Source organism: Leptodactylus fuscus, chromosome 2 (genome assembly GCF_031893055.1).
Source record: "Leptodactylus fuscus isolate aLepFus1 chromosome 2, aLepFus1.hap2, whole genome shotgun sequence".
Lineage (NCBI taxonomy): Eukaryota > Metazoa > Chordata > Amphibia > Anura > Leptodactylidae > Leptodactylus > Leptodactylus fuscus.
In genome coordinates this window covers 66,577,126-66,600,654 of record NC_134266.1, presented here as the reverse complement: position 1 = coordinate 66,600,654, position 23,529 = coordinate 66,577,126, and the positions used below count along the sequence as shown (strand labels likewise).

At 41.9% G+C, this 23,529-nt stretch overlaps 1 protein-coding gene across 2 annotated transcripts in view; it reads right to left on the bottom strand.

The window, feature by feature from the left end:
• BAZ1B (bromodomain adjacent to zinc finger domain 1B) overlaps window positions 1-23,529 on the bottom strand; it is a 29,681-nt gene extending 6,152 nt beyond the window's left edge. Inside the window, exons 1-13 of one of the 2 annotated variants that reach the window (XM_075263908.1) lie at window positions 23,187-23,529; window positions 20,168-20,284; window positions 19,350-19,494; window positions 17,364-17,562; window positions 16,864-16,985; window positions 14,891-15,088; window positions 12,509-14,168; window positions 11,115-11,253; window positions 10,895-11,013; window positions 7,985-8,096; window positions 6,803-6,901; window positions 4,574-4,751; window positions 4,304-4,495 (exon numbers count right to left, since the gene is read on the bottom strand). In XM_075263908.1, coding sequence (XP_075120009.1) covers window positions 4,304-4,495; window positions 4,574-4,751; window positions 6,803-6,901; window positions 7,985-8,096; window positions 10,895-11,013; window positions 11,115-11,253; window positions 12,509-14,168; window positions 14,891-15,088; window positions 16,864-16,985; window positions 17,364-17,562; window positions 19,350-19,494; window positions 20,168-20,284; window positions 23,187-23,305 — 3,399 coding nt within the window. In that variant the 5' untranslated portion in view covers window positions 23,306-23,529. The remainder of the gene's footprint in view (window positions 1-4,303; window positions 4,496-4,573; window positions 4,752-6,802; window positions 6,902-7,984; window positions 8,097-10,894; window positions 11,014-11,114; window positions 11,254-12,508; window positions 14,169-14,890; window positions 15,089-16,863; window positions 16,986-17,363; window positions 17,563-19,349; window positions 19,495-20,167; window positions 20,285-23,186) is intronic. The other variant, XM_075263907.1, reaches the window with a different exon arrangement.

Below are 23,529 nucleotides of genomic sequence, written 5' to 3'. Positions count from 1 at the left end.
GTGCGGGACTTCGAAAACATTGTTGCTTTCTGGTCAGGTCGGTCACAAGGCCATGTTGCACCTCAGTCTCCTTTATTTTAAGTGGACAGAGGAGGCACTGCCATCTGACCAACAGACATGTTCTTTTTTCAGAACTTCAGAGTTTTTCAACATGGAACCTCATGGCAAACTTCCCGTGACCAGTAAGAGAGTGTAAGAGCAATGACCTTGCAACACTAACCAGACACATGACAATGGGGAGAAAAAATGGCTACACTAGGTACAATTTGCCCATTTTCACTTACGAGTGTATTCCCTTTAATTGCCAGGGGTTTAGACATTAATGGCTGTGTGTTGAGCGATTTTGATGGCACGCATAATTAAGGGTACGTTCACACAGGTTTTTTGTAGCAGATTTGTATGCGGAATCCGCCTCAAAATCCAACTCCCATTTATTTCAATGGGAGCCGCTTGCTTCTTTTTTCCGCTAGCTAGTAGCAGAAAAAAGACGTGTGCTGCCCTATCTTGCAGCGGATTCCACGGCTGTCTCAGCCGCGGCATCCACGGAGTGAGGCTCCCTCTCAATTGGGCCCATTCTTTGCCGCTGCACTACATTCCGCCGTGTGAACATACCCTTACATTATACAAGCTGTACACGGACTACTTTAAAAATTGTATCAAAATGTCATAACAGTATTGTCCTATGAAAATATATAAGGAACTTATGAAATTGTGGAGAGTACAGACTTGTGAGATACAGTATGTAGTTGATACTGTTTATGAGTTAACCTGGATTCATTGGATACATTTAGGATTTTATATGTAAGGACTTCCTTTTGCATTACCCATCTGCTGGCTGATCTCATACTCAGAAGCCCATTACTAGGTTTCCATAGATAAAGGGACTCAAGTCATCTTATTTTTATTTTACAAAGGCTGCTCATCAAATTACATTACTAGTCTATTGCAAAGCAAATGTTTCAATTATCACCCCACCACCAAAGAGATAAAATAGTTTTATTAGTATAGATTCTATGATTGTAAGTTACTAGTGAAGAATAATTTACTCCACAGGGTTAAGGCAATACCCAGAGAATATGGAGGACTTATCTTGTCACTATCTGTCAAGTTCAGCCATGCAAGCAATGCACATGGACATTGCACTAAAATAACATGTCCCCAAAAAAGAAAAGAAAAAAATCCCTCTAACTCAAATCTTTCCTGTAAAAGATAGCCAGCTAATACCAGCTGAACGAGAAGTATTGTGCTTAGCACCGCACTGACTTCATAATGAATCATATCTGCAACTTACTCTATCTGAATAGGCCTCAATCTACACAAGTGCCATCGGCATACTGCCACCATGTGGACATTCCAAATATGCAACAACCATGTGAAACATTTACAGCTTCAAAGCCGGACTTTGGGATAGCCATAAAAGGGGAACTCCCATCCAAAACACAAACAAATGTTATTTTCACCTTCACAAGGATACTGATGTTAGGATGGAAAAATGTCTGGATCATAATCAAAGGGCTGGAGAAAGTGCTACACACAAGGGAGACACTAAACTAAGCCAGGGCCCTGACAAATACACACAACCTGACAGCACCACACAGAAATATTTCGTTCTACTGCAATGGACCCAAGGAAAAGAGATTAAAAATCAACCTCAAAATCTTTTAAAGTCTTTTGAAGACTTCAGTCAAAAATTTCTGGTGACAATGAACAGAAGTGTTAGTTAGGGCCACAGGAGTTTCACAAAAAAAAAAAAAAAAATTGGGGGGAAAAACATATGCGGTATAAACTACTTTAATCTGTGGGTCAGTACAAACACAGCCACATCCTAATTATATGAGAGGTTTTTATGCTTTACCATCTTTTGAATAGCACAAACATTGAAATATTTTGTTTTTGCATCAACCCATTGCAAGATCCATAACATTTTAAATTATTCAACTGAACAAGCTGTGTAAGGGCATATTTTTTTGCTGCACAAGCTGTAGTTTTTATCTGTGCTCCTGGGATACATTCAACTTTTTCATAACTTGATGCAATTTTTGGGAGATGCGGGTTAACAAGATCGTTAATTGAATATGGTTAGAGATGCAGAAAGTACAGGTAATTTCTGACAATAATAGAAAGAAACTTAAAATTATACACAACTTGTAACATTTCCATGTGTTAATGGGAATTTTTTTTTTTTTTTATTCCTTTATTAAAATATTTCAAATTAGTATGACAAATGTATCTATTAACCAATTCCAGAATTCACACTGGGTATATAAGTCCGGAAGGTGGTTGCCTTGTTCTGCAAGGATGTATCGGTACGTTCAAATCGTGCAGCTGCTGAAACAGGGGACTGGCCCTAATACCTTTCCCGCCTTCTCGGTCCCTGTGTACACAGTGCTTAAAGGGATCCTATCATTCAATCACTTTTTTTTCTAACACATCGGAATAGCCTTAAAGAAAGGCTATTCTTCTCCTACCTTTAGATGTCTTCTCCACACCGCTGTTCACCTAAAATCCCGATTTTTCTCGGTATGTAAATGAGTTATTTCGCAGCACTGGGAGCGGGCCCCAGTGCTCAAACAGCATTGGGGGCGTCCCTAATACTGCCAGAGAACTCTCCAACGCCGCCTCCATCTTCTTCTGCAGCGAGGTCTTCACCATGTCTTCTTCCGGTGGCGGCTTGCAACTTCTAGGCCTCGAGCAAACCGACTGCGCATGCTCACTGCCACAAGAAAATGGCCGCTTACATAGTATTGGAAGCGGCCATTTTCTTGTGGCTGGAGGGCATGCGCAGTCAGCTTGCCCTAGGCAAAAGAAGTTAAAAGCCGCTGCGGGAAGAAGACACGGCGAAGACCTCGCTGCATAAGAAGATGGAGGAGGCGCTGGAGAGTTCTCTGGCAGCATTAAGGACACCCCCTGTGCTGTTTCAGTACTGGGGCCCGCCCCCAGTACTGCGAAAGAACTCATTTACATACCGAGAAAAAAACGGGATTTTAGGCGAACGACAGCGCGAAGACGACAAGGAAAGGTAGGAGACGAATAGCCTTTCTTAAGGCTATTCCGATGTGTTAGGAAAAAAAAGCGATTGAATGATGCGGCTGCCCTCTGACCCGGCGGTCACATGATCCGTCAGGATCAACATCTTACAAGAGCTTCTGCCAATTTAAAAAAATTAATAACGTCGTTTTATTGGCGTATTTTAAGGTTACGGCCCTATCCCCGACGACAGCATACAAAATATAAATTACGTAACGGAGAGGAAAAACTATTTTATAAAGTTTTTAAATAGCACCCATTTTGTTTATATTTTCCTGGATATATTAAGAAGAAAAAAAAAAAAACAACCTGCAAAAATAAAAAATATAAAGCCCTATGAGACACCGAAAAAAGATGCAGAAATTAGTTGACCACCACATATGATAAAAATATTACAGCCCTAAAAACCCCACATACAATATAAACCTAAAATGCGTCTGGTCCTGGACCACAAACTGATCTGGTACTGAAGTGGTTAAGGAGAGTTAACTGCCTCTCACTCGTGACTGGTATACTCATCATATAGCATTAAAGGGGATTATGCAACTTTCCTATAATTTTTTTTTAGCTCTACTTATTTTTATGGTAAGAGAAAAAAAAAAAAAATCTCATCTGAACCATTGCTCTTAAACCACTTCAGATTTCTTTAGCCAATAAAACCCATATGATGTGTACTAGTGAACCTCCAAGTGTCTGCCCTGCTCATTGGAGAAATACTGAATTTACCAAGGCTGTGCATTAGGCTTTGCAGAGTAAGAGATGAGGGGGATAAGGTTGCAGTTCAATGAGGGTCTCAGCATTCTGACTCTAAAGCCTTATGACTATCCAGTAGATTAGGGATATATTGCTCACATTGGAAAACCCCTTTAGTTTTATTCAGTCTGTCTAGCGGGTCTTCAGCATACAGTAATTCCATTGCTTATACAATAATTCAAAGGGATGGTCCAAGAAAAAAACCCAGACAATCCTAACTTAAATCAGCCTGCGGCTTCTCCTGGGTCTCTTCCAGAGTTCTGCTGATTTGCCTCAGGAAGAGGAACGTGATGTCACAGGTAGTAACTTCGCAGGCCCTTTGCTGCAGGAATAACTGCAGCCTGTCTCATTCGCTTGACTAGCACCACCATTCTACACTTTTCTGCAGTTGGCTGGAAGAAATACCATGTGGGGGTCCTAATGCCTTCACTGTGATGGGAATCCCCATTAGAGGGCAGTGTCAGGTACAGCGGCTGCCTCTTCCACATTCTAAGTAAACTTACAACTGGGCAGTATAACCTACCTTTGCCTCCTCGGCCAGTTTCTTCTCCTCATCCTGCTCCTCAGCTTTGGCTGCAGCCTCCTCAGACTGAGGTTGAGGTTTTCTCTTTTTTTGCTTTGGAGCCATAAAACCCTGTAAGAACTTCTTGATAACAGCTGCTTGTAGAGAGATGACACATTCTCCAAAGTCTTTAAGGTTTTCCAATGTACGAACCTATGGGCACAAAGAATTTCTAGTAGGAAACATTCAATCACATGAAAACAAGTACACAGGGCAACCCTTGCTTCTTACCTTGTCTTCAAGTTCTGTTGTATCATCCAGATAACCTAATCCTCCCTTCTGTAGTCTTGTTGCTACTTCTATAATATCACTTCGCAAAAAGTTAAGCAGCTCTTGATGTCCGTCACATGTCTTCAAACCTAAGTTCTGTTTACGAGCGAGGTGAACAGAATGCAAGATGTCCTGATATCTGAAGTTAAAAAGGTTAACAGGTTAACGGGAAACTGCACATCCATTTTAAAATGCAGTAAAACAGTCACACTATTGGGACACCCCACTGTCACTGAATGAAGGCATTTTGCTCCCACTGACACAGGTGTATGTGGCATGCAGGCTGCCTTTACAAACGTGTGAAAGAGAGAGATGCTCTAAAGTACTCAATGATTTACAGGACCGTACTATAATAGAATACCACCATTACACCAAGTCAGTTCATACAACTTCTTGCCGTCTACATATTCCACCAGGTATTTGAGTGGTATTATTAAAAAGTGGAATGTTTAAAGAGGACCCTTCACGGATTTGGGCACAGGCAGTTCTATATACTGATGGAACGCTGACAGTGCGCTGAATTCAGCGCTCTATCGGCTTTCCCGATCTGTGCCCCGGGTAAAGAGCTATCGGTCCCAGTACCGTAGCTCTTCACAGTCAGAAGGGAGTTTGACAGTCGTGCTGTACAGTGTGAGCGGGGAGGAACGCCCCCTCCCTCTGCTCACAGTGCTGTATAGCGTGATAGGCGCTGCTGTGGAGAAGGACATACCTGACTGACTGTCAGGAATGCCCTTCTGACTGTAAAGAGGTATGGTACCGGGACCGATAGCTCTTTACCCAGGGCACAGATCGGGAAAGCCAACAGTGTCAGCTTTCCAGCAGTATATAGAACTGCCTGTGCCCAAATCAGTGAAAGGTCCTCTTTAAGAACCACAGCAACTTAGACACGAAGGGGCAAACCTCAAAGTTACAGGGTCACGAAGAGTTGGGCCGCAAAATGAATAAATTTCCAAACCTCCTGGTATTAACAGCAGCAAAGAAACCTCTATACCAAGAACTTCACGGCATCAGTTTTCATTGCCAAGTAGCTGCACGAAAACCTTATAAATGGTAAGTGTCAAATGGAGTGGGGCAAGTCACAAAAATGCCATTGGCCTCTGGGACAGTGGAATTTTCCACACCAGTCTTGATCACCTATGACCGTGTTGGTGAACCTATGGCACACAGAGCCTTCAGTTGGCACACGCGTCATCTCCATGATCACTCCAACAGGAAATCCAGTGCAGGATTCCCAGTTAGTGAGAGATCACTTCTTTTAGCTGAATGAGCAGGTGCACACTGACAGCAGAGTGTGACCACTGCCCCAGCGCAGGTGCGATGACACAAGCCATCAGCGCCTGCGATCAGAAGAACAGCACTCTTTGTGGGAGAGCTATACTGCGCAAGTAGCATAAACTACTGTGTATGGACCATATAATACTGTGTGGGAGCAACTGTGGACATATAATACTGAGTGGGGACCACTTTGGAGTATATAATACTGTCTGAGGGCCAATGTGGAGCGCATTATACTGTGTGGAGGGCCCTTCACTATTTATATCACACAGTATCTGTTTTATAGAAGACATATGAAATTACAGACTAACAACATTCAACGGTCTCTAGAAGACAGATCGTGATTAATTTAAGGTTAAAATGACATGTGGCACTTTGTGATAATTTAGTAGGGTTTAGGTGGCAGTTTGGGCACTCTGTCTCTACAAAGTTCACCATCACTGACCTAGGAGATGGTGCAAGATTCGCCCAATCACTAATAAATTGACCGCATCTCTGGCCCGCCACGTGCCAGAAAGTAAACATCTACACCAGCCAGTAGCCGGCATAGATTAGAACTATAATTTACACCTGATTCTGGTGTATATAATAAACTTGTTGAGACACGGAGACCAGGTCCCCTGCAGCAAAATAGTCAATTCTTCTGAAGAAAAAAAAAAAAATCCAGACTTGATACACTAAAAATAGCGTGTAATAACTTAAGATATTTATACTGAAGTATATGCTAAACCTAATCATGACTTATTATAATCACAACATATTGTATAAGTAAAATCAGGGAAGAAATCTAGCACCACCTGCTGACTGCAGAGAGAACTGCATTTACAGGAAATTAAAATAGTGCCACAACGAGTAAGTGTACAGAGCTGCCAGTTCAAGGGTGAAAGTACATTTGTCAAAGCAATATAAAATTACCTCTTCTGGAGTCTTTCCTTCAGCTGGCTCTCGCGAAAGCCCTGAGGATGTAGACAATCCAAGAGCTCATCAAAATCCTTTTGAGAATCACAAAGGAACCTAAAAGGTAAGAAGGACATAACTAATGGGAAATAAGAATATGCCCTCAAGGCTAATTGTGAAACTTATGCCTCAAGGAATTTTAGCAGCAGTAACTTTTTAGATGTGGGTGTAAGAAGACATGTTTTATGGAAAAAAAAAAAAAAAAAAGTAGTATTTGAAGTACATAAACTACTGTATGACTAAGGCTTGATTCACACTTGTGCTCGTTGCCTGTTCCAGTAAGCAAGACTTTTCTCTCCGCATTTTTGGGCAGAAACCCAGGGGCCCATTATCGTATATGGGGTACGCAGGTGACCACTCAAGCGGATTAAGTTTCCGTTCGTGGGGTTCCCAAGAAGTCCCCACAAATGGAAACCCGAACCAACATGTGAACCTATTGTGAGTACTACAACGATAATGCTTTTATCATATTGTACTCTTGTGCCACTATATTAACATTAGCTGGTGTTAGCTAGCCCTGGGATTCTTTCAAGGGCACTTTTTGGCTGTTGTACACTTAGAAATAAAAGCAAACAAAGGCTTAATGGAGATGATCAGAGGTCTATCATCTCTTATAGAGCAAGAGGTTGATTTAAAAAACAAAACAAAACAAAAAAAAAACAGGAGTGGTTAGTAACTGCTCCTTCCTTGACCAGGAGCATAGAAAACCCTTCTCCCTTTTACTGTAGGATTCGGCATTACCTTCTTGTCAAGACAGTAGGGGGGAAATTTAGCATTCTCTCTAAGCCGGAAAACTGTGCCAAACATGTGCCTCACGCCCTGACCTGCGCCTTGCCAGTCACCTTCTGCTGGGGGCCTCAACCCAGCTGATTCACTAAAACTCATGCCAGTTCCCTGATGAGAGTTAGGGGGGGGAAGGGAAAGAGAAAAAAAAAAAAAAAATTGTGGCACATTCTACCTGGTGTATATTACCATTTTGGCACCAGGACCACCAACAAATTTATGTAGAGGCCACAAATCTCTTTTGGGCTGTTTATTAAGACCAGCATACTATACACCAGTCTCAATAAATTTGCCCCTGTGTGTATTTCCTACAGTATTACATATATAATGTAATAAGTAAAAAATTGATAAACTCACCAAAGGTTCTGTCCCTGTTTAGGTGCTGTGCTTTCTACTTGTTGTTCTTCCTTTAATACAGAATCCTCTAGGCCACCAACACTGCTATCAGCATCTTCACTCTCCAAGTTACCTGAAAGGAAGAGATTGAGGAGGAAACTTCCTAAGCATATTTAGTAAGAAAAAAAAAATGCTATTACTAGACATCCACTCCCTTTTTCCTGCAATTTAGGCAATGTGCAATATCCTACATTTTTGTAATAATATGTCAGTCATCAGCAACAAACCATTTTTAAAATGAGAAACAGGAAAACAATGGAAGCCGAAAAAGATTTACTAAAACAGAACCCAGTGCCGCAATCCTATGCAAGCCAAGTACATCAGAAGCAGTGTAGACTACAAGAGGATTGGTAACAATTGAAGCAAACCATCAGCTCTGATCAAGTAATAGGTATGCTGAAGAGTTTACAGCTTGGAGGTGATAAACAATGTTCCCATTTACTGAAAACACGTATACAAGGAATTTAAGAGCTAGTTCAGTCTATTTTTTTTTTTTTTTTTTTAATAAAAACATTGAAGTGCTACAGCCTGCATTAACTGAAGGAGGAGTTAATCGTGGCTGATCGTATTCTGACTGCTGGTTCACTATTACTCACTCCACAACCTCTGTTCTGGAGTGTATCACAGCTGCCTGCCTATGCCGACAGACATGAACAATTGATCCTGCCAGAGACAGGAGCAGATAGACCAGGGCTGCCAAAAGTCCACCACCGCACCCCTAGAGATGGAAGAAGGGGTGGATGAGCAAAGTAAAACCTCTAAGAATCCCTTAGATGCCGCAGTCATGACTAAGAGCATCTAAGGGGTTAATACCTGTGACTGGATGTTCGCTGCGGCCACAGTGGGTATCATCTGTTTGTTACAGCTGACAGTTCCTGAGCAGACGCCCATGTCCATGCTGGTGCTGTCAGATTACCATGCTGTAATATTGTGGTACATTACTATGGTTTTGCAACTTAATAAACATGGACTAACATAGATGCCCCAATCTCCCATTATTTGCTTCATTCCTAAATTCACTTCTAGTTTGTGTTCAGCACAGAAAGTTTCTATTGACAGCATTTCAGTTGTATGAAGGTTGGTTGTCAATCATTACAACAACTACATACCGTATTTTCCGGACTATAAAGGTGCACATAAAAACCTACGATTTCCTCAGAAATCGTAAGTGCGCCTTATAGTCCGGTGCGCCTTACATATGGATGGAAGCGGCGGCAAAGTCTGCGTGTCGCTTCCATACATACATAAAAGGCACCGTAAGGGTGCATTCACACTACGGAACGCCAGCGTGTATCACAGCCGTACACGCCGGCGTTACAGCAGGGCTGCCGGACACTTCCCATTCATTTCTATGGGAGCCTGCATGCGAGCGCTCCCCATAGAAATGAATGGAAAAAAGCAGTCCATTCATTTCTATGGGGAGCGCTCGCATGCCGGCTCCCATAGAAATGAATGGGAAGTGTCCGGCAGCCCTGCTGTAACGCCGGCGTGTACGGCTGTGATACACGCTGGCGTTCCGTAGTGTGAATGCACCCTTAAAAGTTATATTAAACTACCCCCCCCCCCCTCCCCGTTTTAAAATAAAACCCTGAAACAGAATGTGAAACTTACCGAGCGGTGCAGGGTGGGCGGGCGGGCATTCAGGCCTCCTCTTCCTCCGATGTCCTGACCACTTCCCTCCGGCGCTCGCAAACTGATAATGGCCTGGGCGCATGCGCAATATCATAATGCTTCTACTACGGCTACTGCGCCCAGGCCATTATCAGTTAGCGAGCGCCGGAGGAGGAGGACGGAACATCGGAGGAAGAGGAGGCCTGAATGCCCACCCACACTGCAAGTTTCACATTCTGTTTCAGGGTTTTATTTTAAAACGGGGGGGTAGTTTAATATAACTTTTACGGTTGGGCTCTATCAGCATGATTTTGCTGAGAGCCCATCCTCGCCTGCCGAGCGCTTCCAATAGAAGCGGCTGGCACGCGGGGGGTTAAGCGGCCGCTGGCAAAGTCTGCGTGCCGCCGCTTACAATAACATATAATGCGCACCGGACTGCGACTTATAGTCCGGTGCGCCTTATATATGAACCGAGACGGACTATAAGGCGCTCATGGGCAATGCGCCTTATAGTCCAGTGCGCCTTATAGTCCGTAAAATACGGTAAGCCCCTTCTCTAGCACACATGATGCATAAATAGTGCCATAGCTATTGAAATTCACCCAGAGCGCTGGTCATGTGCCAGCCCAAGAAACGGTCAAGTGTTGAGCACAAGCTGGAAGTAGAGTTGATATTCGGGGAGCAGAGCTCCTTTACCAATCCAAGTTTATTAAGTTGGATATCCATCCATTTTAAAACAATATTGTCCAGCGAGAAATCACCCTTTAAGAACAACATGATTATTTCAAAAGCAGCGTTTGCTGCGAGAAACTAAAATAAGGAAATGGGAAATTACATAACATTTTTAAAGCAATCCTCCAGACCCTGCTGCACCCACTTTTCGACGTCTCTATGTGGCAATTTTTCAATAATACTTTCTCCACTATTATTTTAGTAACCTGTACTTGACAGTCATTCTGCAATTGCTAGAATAAAAGTAGCCTGATCCCTTTATAACACAGGGGTGTGTCTCAGACTACTTCACACCAAGGGGGAACCGTAAACCATAGTCACAGATTACAGCTCTGCCTTAATGGAGTTGACAACATACCTGCTGTCTATTTCACACTGTAACAATCCCTGTGGATATCAACTTGCATATTTATTAAGATCCTGCTTGGACATTCTTAACACATATCATGGCATCATAAAAGCACAGTCACAGTGTGGTGTATTTTTGAGCTATTATAGAAAGTTAAGTGACCAAAACAAAAATCCTACCATCGCCATCTTGCTCCTCTTCATCTTCTTTGGGAGGACTAAATCTGTAGCTAATACTGTCATGTACCCAACCCTTCTCAATGAAGAGCCCAGGAGTGCCATCAGAAAACAACCAGTATCTGAAAAAAAGAATATTTCATCAAATCAACTTTGGAAAAGTAACATTCTAACACCAAGCTAAAATCTGTACATATGGAGTCACAAGTCTTTAGAATCAAACCTGTTATGGTTACGATCAGTGCCAAGTGGTGATCTCCTCAATACTTGCTTGGCTTTGGCAATCCCTTCATGAAAGGCTTTCTCTGCAGAGGCTTTCTGTTTGCGCATTCTTTCCTCCTCTGCCTCTTTCTGAAATCTTTCTGTGAAAGTTAAAAGCAAAACTCAGTGGGACAAAAGATGCAATTTATGTAGACTGCAGTGTAAAATAAAGCAGAATGAAGTACTAGCAAAAGTGCCAGGGCTACTAACAACTGACTGAAGGGGGGGGGGGGGTATGAAGTCACCCCCAAACCTTACAACACTCGTGGGTGCTTGTTATCTGCAACAAATGAAGTATAGGGAGGAGCAACCAATACAATCGCTCAATTTAGATGCAGTTTGCCATTTGCTGGCAGTACATCTTTGTTACAAAAAGGTGATGTGCGGTCAACTGATTTCTATGCCAGCACAAGCTCACACTTTCTAATACATATGCTGCACCACTGTCACGTTTTCTGACCAGCTTTTTAAAACTACTTGCCAGGGACAAACATATTTTAGCCTCCACTTTGGACTTCCTGACTCTTGATCACATGACCAACCCTGTTCTATTCCAAGAACAAGCTGGGAGAGTGAGTAAAAGGGGTCAGACATGTGATAGTCATTAAGAGTCTCATATACACAGAACTTATAAAACACCTGGTCAGAAAATTGGGTTGAGAACAGATAATTGTTCTCCTTCAGAGCTATGCCTTGGACACTTAATGCCCCTATTGGAGAGGGGTACTGAATTCCACGCACTGTTGGCTTTCCCGGTATTGGAGATATCTGTACCATTAGTTTAGGTACGGATATCTCCCCACTGTCAGAACTGTGGGCCTTATAGCCTAGTGTCATCACTGTACTTGTGAGGAATGGTCCCCGTGGACAAATTTTTTTCCATAGACTTGTAGTGTTGAGAGAGGGGAGTTTCCTTACAGCCCAGCAACGGTGAGCTGTAAAATCCACTTTTCAGACAGTGGGAAGATATGGTTCATAAATTATCTCCAGCCATGAGGCACGTATCAGGAAAGCCAAAGTGCGCTTAGTTCAGTTCGGCTTTCTAGCAGTATATAATACCACACATCTATGAGGACATGAGAGGTCCTCTAACACTCCCAGCTTACCATCTAGATAGTGGCTACTGGGCGACATGTTCTCACCACACCACGTTTTGGCACAATCTGGTCACTCAGTGACATATGGAAAATCCTTCTAAAAGGTAAATTCTTTGCTCATTCTCTAGATGACTAATTGAAAGCCTTCCCAGTGTGTGCATAAAGATAGCAGCAAGTCACTGAGTGGTAGCCCCCACTCTATGTTAAATGGGTTCAAGTTTTGTTTTTTTTTCATCCATACTAAGGGCAGAGATATTACCTTTTGTAAGTTTCTCATGTTCTTCCTTCTCTTTCTTGGCTTGTATTGACTGTAGCCTCCTGCTTTTCACAGCGCTCACCATATCTTCTGGCTCAGTCTCTGTTGCTTGCTCCGATTTGTTCCCCTTTTCCATTTTCTTAGACTGTTTGGACTGTGAGCCATCTTCTTTACCTTTGACTCCCTGCTCTTTTCTCCTCTGTTTTTCTGCACGTTTCTTATCATTTTCCTCTTTCAGCATAGCCAGCCTCTCCTTCCACAGTTCAGCTGAACGCTGCTGCTGAGTCTCCACATGGTCCTGCACAGAATAAGTCATAAGGATACGGTGACAGAGAGCTGTAAGGATATGAAGTTTCTCTTCTGTTGTCAGGTCAAAAAACTCGGAATTTTCCAGTTTCTCCAGGAACTCATCTTCAACTTCATCATCCTGGAAGACAGCAGATCCTTCGCTCTCCTCATCTCCTTTATCAGAAACTTCGCTTTCTCCAGCTGGTGAATCAGACTTACGGAGACAAAGACGAACAAGCTCAGAAGCAGAATGCAAGGTAAGTGGGATTTCAGATAACTTCATACCCAATTCAGCATAGTCTTCTGCAATCTCATCTTGCAAGAGGGTCTGTAAAAGCACAAGGAGCACTCTGTTCAGGTACATAAAACCTCCTTTTTCAGCTGCTAGAGCCTCCATTAAGGACACCGCTGTGACAGGGTACTGGCCATCGGGGAGAAGCAAGTCAGAATAACAGCTCAGAAATTCTACCACCATAGCCACATCACCAAATAACGTATTGGGTAAACCTTCAGGGGTATCCACCAGCTTAAATGTTGGCAGGTTCTTGCCAGTCAATTCTTGATCTTCAAACCTTTTCCGTTTCTCTTGTCGTTCTTGCTTCTCCTTCTGCTTGCGTTCCCGAGCTTTCTCTTTGAGACGAGCTTTCAATGCTTCCCGCTTCATGCGCATGTGTTCTTCTCTTTCTGTCTCAGTCATTAAAGCCCAACGTTTACGCTCCTCGAGGAGCTCATGCCGTTTCTGAACCATTTCTCTCAGCTCATCAGGAAGCCGATTTCGGTCTTCATCAGATAGAAGTCTAGCTACCTTAGAGATAAGTGCAGAAATAGAACTTTTTCTATCTTCACGATTCTTGTTCTCACGGAAATAAGAAATCAGATGGAGAGCAGCAGGAGGAAGCCGTTTGTGTGGCTTACTTGCCGACTTGGGAGTAGAGGAGCCAGTTTTTGGTGTTCGAGAAACTTTTGGAGTACCCTTTGCCATATCCAATAAGGTCATCTGCTTAAGTTTGGAGTTTTTCAGGTTCTTTTTAGGGGAACGAGCCTTACCAGACATTTTCTGGCCATTAATTAAATGGTCTTTTCCGCCTTTCTTTTTTCCTGTAGCAGTACCTTTCTTGAGACTGGCATTTACTTTGGAAGGACTCATGATCTTCATTAATTTTGCAAGCTCCTCTTCTGAATACTTCCCTTTTAAAGGAGAGCCAGGGGCCAATTTTTTCAGGTTTACCTGACACCATGAAGTTGGGCTCAGTGGGGATTTTTTGCCTTTTAAAGCATTTTTATCGCCCTCAGTTTTTGCTTTTTTTGATGGCTTTTGGTCAGGAGATCCAAGGCCCTTCCTCTTAGTTGCTGGAGTTGGATTTGATGAAAAGTACTAGAAGGCAAGTGAGGGAAGACAAAATAGATATCCTACATTAACAGACAGATAAAAGTGGTACGCTTAAAGGGGTATTCCCATGAACATAATATTTATATCTGTAGATAAAAGTTAAACATTTTAACAAATATAAATAGTTAAAAATTCTGTTGAGTTTTAAAGATTTTCTCTTATTGGTGACAGTCTGTTGTCTGGATTAGTTGCCAATGGATACGACCATGAATGCAGAAACTTTCTATTGTCTAGGAACTTGTCAGGAACCCAGCCATTATTTTCTTATTGCGGCTGGGTATCAGGCAGTAACACTACATGTATCAGAAGATATCCTGGACACAATAAGGAAATCATGGCTGATTTACTGACCTTAGAAAGTTCCTGCATTCATGGTCGTATCCACTAGCAACCGATCAAGGCAACAACTTGCAACCACAAGATATTTAGAGAAAATCTTTAAAACTCTACAAAATGTTTAATAACTTAAATTTGCAAAAATGTTTTACTTAATCTACAAATGTAAAAATTACATTTGTGAGAATACCTCTTTAAGGTTAATTTATAAAGGGATATTTGCTGCCTGAATGACAACTGACATAACTAGACCATTACTAGTATAAAGGGCCTTTTACATCGTCCGATGTAAACTCTATGGGAGTGAATTGTTTTGTATAATAAATGTGATTGTTTGGCATTGATAATGGTGGGCCTCTGGATTTACTTACTTTATGTGGATCCAGTAAAAAGTCACTAAACTTGCTGGGCAGATTGTACTTTTTGACAAGCTCATCTTCCACAACCCAGGGGGCATTCTCTCCTGTGCCTAATCTCAGTGAATAATGACGAATGAAATATCGAAGTATCTCTTTATTTGGGGGTCGTTCAGAGCGCCATAAGCTGTCCACAGGTACCATGCTGACAATCTGAAAAACAAAAGCAAACATTGGTATTAACTTTAAAACGTAACATTTTACCATGTGCCTTTATCGTCTCCATATGACTTCCCAATCAAAAACAGACCAAAGTACAGACAAACTGCACATACAGTCCTATGAAAAAGTTTGGGCACCCCTATTAATCTTAATCATTTTTAGTTCTAAATATTTTGGTATTTGCAACAGCCATTTCAGTTTGATATATCTAATAACTGATGGACACAGTAATATTTCAGGATTGAAATGAGGTTTATTGTACTAACAGAAAATGTGCAATATGCATTAAACCAAAATTTGACCGGTGCAAAAGTATGGGCACCTCAACAGAAAAGTGACATTAATATTTAGTAGATCCTCCTTTTGCAAAGATAACAGCCTCTAGTCGCTCCCTGTAGCTTTTAATCAGTTCCTGGATAAAGGTATTTTGGACAAACAATTCAAGTTCAGTTAAGTTAGATGGTCGCCGAGCATGGACAGCCCGCTTCCACTCATCCCACAGATGTTCAATGATATTCAGGTCTGTGGACTGGGATGGCCATTCCAGAACATTGTAATTGTTCCTCTGCATGAATGCCTGAGGATTTGGAGCGGTGTTTTGGATCATTGTCTTGCTGAAATCTCCATCCCCGGCGTAACTTCAACTTCGTCACTGATTCTTGAACATTATTCTCAAGAATCTGCTGATACTGAGTGGAATCCATGCGACTCAACTTTAACAAGATTCCCGATGCCGGCATTGGCCACACAGCCCCAAAGCATGATGGAACCTCCACCAAATTTTACAGTGGGTAGCATGTGTTTTTCTTGGAATGCTGTTTCTTTTTGGACGCCATGCATAACGCCTTTTTTTATAACCAAACAACTCAATTTTTGTTTCCAAAATGAAGCTGCCTTGTCCAAATGTGCTTTTTCATACCTCAGGCAACTCTATTTGTGGCGTACGTGCAGAAACGGCTTCTTTCTCATCACTCTCCCATACAGCTTCTATTTGTGCAAAGTGCGCTGTATAGTTGACCGATGCACAGTGACACCATCTGCAGCAAGATGATGCTGCAGCTCTTTGGAGGTGGTCTGTGGATTGTCCTTGACTGTTCTCACCATTCTTCTTCTCTGCCTTTCTGATATTTTTCTTGGCCTGCCACTTCTGGGCTTAACAAGAACTGTCCCTGTGGTCTTCCATTTCCTTACTATGTTCCTCACAGTGGAAACTGACAGGTTAAATCTCTGAGACAACGTTTTGTATCCTTCCCCTGAACAACTATGTTGAACAATCTTTGTTTTCAGATCATTTGAGAGCGGGCTGTCCATGTTCGGCGACCATCAAACTTAACTGAACTTGAATTGTTTTGTAGAAAGAAATGGTCCAAAATCCCTTCATCCAGGATCCAGGAACTGATTAAAAGCTACAGGAAGCGACTAGAGGCTGTTATCTTTGCAAAAGGAGGATCTACTAAATATTAATGTCACTTTTCTGTTGAGGTGCCCATACTTTTGCACCGGTCAAATTTTGGTTTAATGCATATTGCGCATTTTCTGTTAGTACAATAAACCTCATTTCAATCCTGAAATATTACTGTGTCCATCAGTTATTAGATATATCAAACTGAAATGGCTGTTGCAAACACCAAAATATTTAGAACTAAAAATGATTAAGATTAATAGGGGTGCCCAAACTTTTTCATAGGACTGTATCTAAAATGTAACCAAAGTCGCCATCTATCTGTAGCCTTGTAAGCTACAACAGAAAGATAGCAAAATCTTACCTTATCTTCATTCAGCAACTTGACATCATATTTGTGTGGCAAAAATTTAGGTGGGGCCCATTTTTTCTCTTCTTTTTTCAAGGTTGCAGGGAGTTTACGAGGTGAGCGTCTTGCTCTGTCACCTGGAAAAAGAAATAAAAACTTTAGTTTCATCCATTTTAAGATCAAGTACAGCTTACACACCAAATTTTCACATGTGCTGCATTTTCCATACAGCACAAGTACAATTTTATTATAGTCATGTTGTGTGAGTAGCTCAATTTATTATAACAGCACAAAAAAAAAAAGAAAAAAAAAAAAAGGATCAAGCATTAAAAGTATAGTAGTAAGTATCACCAGAAATTTACCAAAGGAAACACAGAGAGCACCAGGTATTTTCCAGTCCCTACACCTTAGAACCAGAGTCACTTCTATCAGTTTAAATGACTAAAATTAAAGATATCTTGAAGGGCTAAATAAATGCCACAGGGTAGCCAGTTATACCAGGTGAAAGCGCTTACTTTCTCTTAGTGCGCTTAGACTGTCTCTTCGACTCTCTTCCTTAATCTGGTTATCCTGAGCGACCTGACTGGAGTTCTCTTTATCACTGGATGGAGAGTCACATGCCCCTTCAGCCTTTTTTTCCACATTTGTCTGTTCATCTTTGTCCAAAGGATGAACATTTACAATTTTGACACGTATGTATTTTTCAGGAGCCGTCTGAGGTGGGGAAGAGAAGGAGAGAAGGAACAAAAACTGTTACTAACTGATTAAAAGAAGCAGTCCAGCAAATAATAGTGACCTCTACCTGAAAGTGAGCCTGTGTATTAAGGTTATCGAATGTTTTATTGTGATATTATGTGCACCACTGATGCCGTGTTCCTGTATGAACAGCAGGTCAAACAACCAATGCAGGTGTATGGGAGTCAGAGGGTATAAAGACTAATAAGGCTACATTGACTATTTCGTCCAGCAGTTCATACAGGAAATACTGCTACAGATTTACTAATACTGTTTAAGTGCAAAAAATATGGTGCAATTAGAAAAGAACTTTCTGATCAGCCCCCTTTTTCTTATAAGCCATAAAAGGTGGTTAAAAAGTGTCTAACACTAAATAAATGTAGCAAAGTTTGGTTTGTTTTTTTAATACAAATTACACATTACAGAATTCAGTTTTGCTTTTCTGCCACTGTGTGCTTCAGAGGAAATCAATGACCTGGAGGTCAGCAAGTAACTTCACAATCAAGCTATAAAATAAATAGCATTAGACTAACCACTTATTTAAAAAACAGGCATTTTTTTTTTAAAACATTTTTGCTGGTGTTTATATAATATATCATAAGGCTGGGTTCACATCTGCATTGCAGTCTCCATAGGAAATTCTGCTGAAAAATCAGTGGAGAGAAAACCTTCATGGAGGACATTGTCAGTCTGGCTCTTACAGTATAAAAACAGCGCAAACCTGATGGTGTCCGCAGGTAACCACCGTTTTAGCAGATGGGCTCCCAGTCGTTTGGGTTCCCCAGCAGTGCAACAGTGAACCTAGCTTAACAAGAAACATCAGATATATAGTCTGAACCACAATTCTTCTCAACAATTACAGATTAGATATGATAACCTCTTATAAGGATGCCCCTATCAATAACTTTTTTTTTTTTTTTTTAAATGTTTATATGTTTCATATGTTTAGCCTAGTCAAGGTAAGGCTCCAGTTCTTTAAATAAAAAAAAAAAAAGGCTTCAAAAATGCATGTTAACTACATTATATAAGGCCACTCCTCAACCTGTATCCAGTTAACATATAAGCCTATATTTACACTGATCCCTTACACACTACAGCAGGGGTGCTCACACTTTTTGAGCATGTGAGCTACTTTAGAAACTGACCAAGGGATAAGATCTGCTACCCACTTCTTGTGGGCGGCCCTGTGGGCATGGCGGAGCGTGAGAGCAGGAGACAGCTCTCCGGTGTCTGCTTGTTCACAACGCAGGCTGAGAATCATCTCTGGACACTGGCAGGCGGGGCCGCCGCAGCCCTGACTGTGAACGAGTGCAAGGCCCCGGCCTGCCAGTGTCCAGAGATCATTCTCAGCCTGCGCTGTCAACAAGCAGACACCGATACCGCGATCGACCCATACGTCCTTCGCGATCAACCGGTAAATCGTGATCAACGTTTTGGGCACCCCTGCACTACAGTGTATGAAGGGATCCATGAAAACATGCAAAATTAGTCATGTGAAAGCTCCGATTCAGAGACATTGAAATTAAGGTGGCCGTGTTAAGTTTATGAAATTTGTGTGAATGTAGGCCAAGACTTGATTTTTAGCCTCTTTTCTAAAGTTTACAAAGACCGATTACTTAAGGTACATTATGTGGATATTTTTCAGATTTGTATATGCTAACCTATTCTCCACATACATTCAAAATAAGCCACTTGTTTGTTTCCCATATAAATTCACATTATTTACATCTTTGTATAGTGATGGATATAGTTGAAGTGTAGAATACCTCAAAGTCACACTCTTCATCAATGGCATATTTTGTCATTATATCCATCCATACTTGGTCCACCAACTTGTCTAAGGAAATTGTGTTATGGTGCACAGTCTCCAGCACTGGCTTCTCATACCACACTGGAAACTCTTCTTTTAATCTGTGGTAAGAGAAGAGGAAAATAAATAAATAAATGACGTTACATAAACATATTCTAGAATTATTTAACTTTAAACCAATGTAAGGACTGTTTAACTCTGCATTGTTGTTTCCATTTAGAACAGAAACCACATTGTACACTAGAGACCACAACGATTTGCCATATTTTCACCGATGAATAGGAAATCTCTGCATGCAGTTCTATCAAATCTGCTACAATTTACAGTTGGGAGCAGAGCTTTACAGATACAAGAATACATATTGTGCAATCCTTAAAGGGACTAAGATATTGAGCTTCACTTTCTCTTTCCAGGCCAGTGACACCTAAGTTCACTGGTTACTTGTCTACACTGCACCACAGTTCCATTCTATTGAATGGAACTGACCTGCAATACCAACTACAGCCACTATACAATCTACAGTGCTGTGCCTGTAAGGAATGAGTCATAGCCACCAATATGATAGCTCCTTTAATAACGTGTGCACAAAATACCTTGGATACACAGCACGATTTGCTCCACAGATGGTTGCCCACAGAGAGTGCTCTGAGTGCCACCACTGGTATGCATGCCATAGGTTCGCCTTCACAGCCATAGACCATATTGTGTGTACAAGGGGGATAATCCACACAAACTTCAAATACACTAGGAAAAGATCAATAGAGTACTACTCACAACTCTGTCACTTCCTGTTCTTCATCCCAGGCCTCTTTATGAGTCAGCTGCATGCTACCTGTACTTTTACACGTCCAAACCCGCTCTGCATAGTGCTGCAATCGTGCTTCATACTCTCTAGAAGTTTGTTGTTAAAGAAGAACCAATGACAGCGTGTATTTCATAATATTAACATCTCACAATAATGCTTTTTATCATATATTTAGGAATAAGGACATTGTTTCAGAAATAGGTCATGCAGCAGTTAGACTGCAAGCTGAAAGTAAAGCATAGAAAAAGGAGGAGATTGAAGCAGTCACATACAAATCACAGGGAAATACTTTACAATTACTTTTATAAACAAGCATTATTAGACAAGCGTTGCACAACTTCACACAGACAATTCTTTAACAACTGATCGGAAAAATGTATAGAATGTGCATAAATTCAATGTAAACCCTTTTGTTGTGGAGATACAGCATCAAAGAGAGAGTGCACAACATATTCCACATTACCTGACTTAGAGGTGCCATGAATCCAAGATTTTGATAGTATGAGTAAAAAGATGTCCATAAATATAGTACTGTAGTAACACCAAGATCATGGCAATATACCCAGCCACATGAGACTCATACGTACACTGTGCATGAGCCATGATGTAGTTAACCATGGGCCCACAGCGTAGGGTTCCCACTGGTTCGAAAAGTACTCTTAAGAAGTAGAGCAAAGTGACAAACTTGAAATAAATGGTATAATTGTGCAATAGGCTTCATAGGCAAATAGGATGTTGCAATTTTGAGCCTTTGCATGTTGTCTGCCCATCCATGATACACTAAAACCACAACGTGAAAACTACTTTGTCACTACAATCCACTGCAGTTTTTGAAACTTGGAATTATACACTTAGGTTAAAAAAAACCCCAAATGATTTTACAATAATTGCTTCCTAACACACTGCTGGACTTACCTGCACAGTGTCACGAGAATATCAGTGACTCATAAGCCTCAATAACCAGAAAGTACACACTGATCATCCTGCCGCTTCATTCAATACTTTACCCCAGTATTAATATATCGCCCACAATGTCTATGAGACAGATGGAAACAGCCGAGCATTGTACGCTATTATTTTTATCAGTCCCACGTATGTTCAAACACGCTAAACAGGTACATAGGACCCCAGTTGTGTCAATCTGCCCAAGCAATAAGAATTCTACCTATTTAGCAGTTATTACCAGAATAACCCTCTAAGTTATACTCTGAATTTTAGCAACATCTACAGAACTAGCCATCTATGGGGTATAACGCAGCTCTGGCAGAAAAGGAAAGATTGGTTAAACCCAGCCCACACGCCTGACAACTCTTTTAAGCCCCCATAAATTTGAATGTTTCACTGGGAACAGGGGTACAATGGACATTACGTTGTCATACCCAGTCGGTCTGATCCTCCTTGTTCAGTTTTCACATACAGATTAAATGTTCTGATGATCTTTAGTTTGAGCTGTCATAAAATGGAATGGGTAGAGCTAGTGCCGCAGAAATAACATCTGTCCACATGCTAACACAACAGTGAGACTCCTTATAGTTATGTGAACTCATTCAAAGAAGTTGCGCAGTCCAACTTACAGAAACCCTCAGGCCTGGTTCAAACCTGCGTTCCGTATTTTGTTCGACGTCTGCTTGGGGACTCCTCCCTCCCCATTACAAACGGAATAACGAAAAAACAAAACAAACAAACAGTAGACTGTATGTTCGCAGACGTCCTAACAGCCTCTAGTTGTTTCCCCTACAGCTAAACTCATTGTATAGAAAGCTTTTTACTAGCTTGTGTCCTAGAAAGATGCAGACTGACCTGACCAGTCATCAAATCCCACTATGATTAGTTTACTGAGCCAAAGTACAGATAAGATCATATCAGCACAGAGGCCAAATGAAAGGACCACTCAGGAGGACCAAGTAACAATTGTTAACAGTCTAGTACCAACAATCACCCATCGTAATTGGCCCATATAGGATAAAATGTTTTTTCAATTGATAACTATAAGAAGAGGTCTTCCCACTGACACCTATCCCGCAAAATAGAGGCAAAAAGAAATCACTGATGGTCTTAGAACTAGATAACATGAGAACAGTGGTCCCTATCTGAATAACACAGATACATTCACGTCTTAGACATCAGTCTGTCAGACTCTTAGGAGATTGACAAACTTATGTAACCTGATGTCACCATCAGTTGCATAGAAATGAACGGAGCTTTTCTCACCAATTCCACTGCAAGATTGACAATAGTGATTTGGGAACATCATTCTCATAATTGCCCGGGTTTTTAGGAGTCGAACAACCAGTGATTATACCATAAACAGTTTTGCTCTATCCCAGGAGTCACCATCTAACTGCACTTCATCAGTTTGAAAACTACAACTCTCAGCAAATACTCTAACAGGCTGCAAGGAGTTAATAGTTTTTAAAATAGTTGGAATACAACTAGTTAAAGGCCTTATACCCTATGGATAGGAGACAAGTGGAGTTTAGAAGAACCCTTATTATACCAACATGTGTAAATAGCAACTGCATCTGAAGAAATGTAGCATCATAATAATACAAAGTGACTGATCATGTATTAGTTATTGGACAAGCTAGAAGTGACCACAAACACAAGGAAGGCTTCACCACTGGAACACAGCAGCGCCACTTGTCCCATTACATGGCCCTCCAGCTTAGCGGATACGCAGTGCACATGTAATAGGACAACTACTTGTAGCACGGGGATAAACACTACGCACGCAGCACCGCCATCTACACACACAATCCGCCGTGCAGAGCTCCATCCATAGCGGGAGGCGCCGGAGCCCGCACATGAGAACAATGGGGCAGGCTCTGCCGGCAATGGCCGCTCCCACTGACAGCAAGCGTGAGAGGAAGCAGAGACCGCTAAACACGGCGACAGCTGAAGAAGCCTAGAGGCGCCCGAGTCACAGCGCAGCCCCCGGGCACCGGACATACAGCCCGTCAGTGACGGGATTACGGCAGTGAAGGATACTCCCGGCTTTTGAACGCTTCCTTGGTGTGTTCCACAACGAATACTTCCTCCCCCTCAGCGGGCGCCTCACTTAGTGGCTTCACCAAAGGAAACGGCTTGCGGCCCAGCAACGGCGCCATCCCGAAAGCAGGATGAGAGAAAAGTGCGTGGCTCCGGAGTTAACGGACGGCCTAATCCGTGTCTGCAGAACGCAGAGAGGTGATGGCAGAGCTGCCCGACACAAGCAGCCCCCACCGGTTTCCCGCCTTGAACCCACACACTCAGAAGAAAAGCAGGGATTGAAAAATGGCGGGAGATTCCCTTCCGCCGCCGGCTCCCTCCGCCTCCTGATAGAAGCGCATAC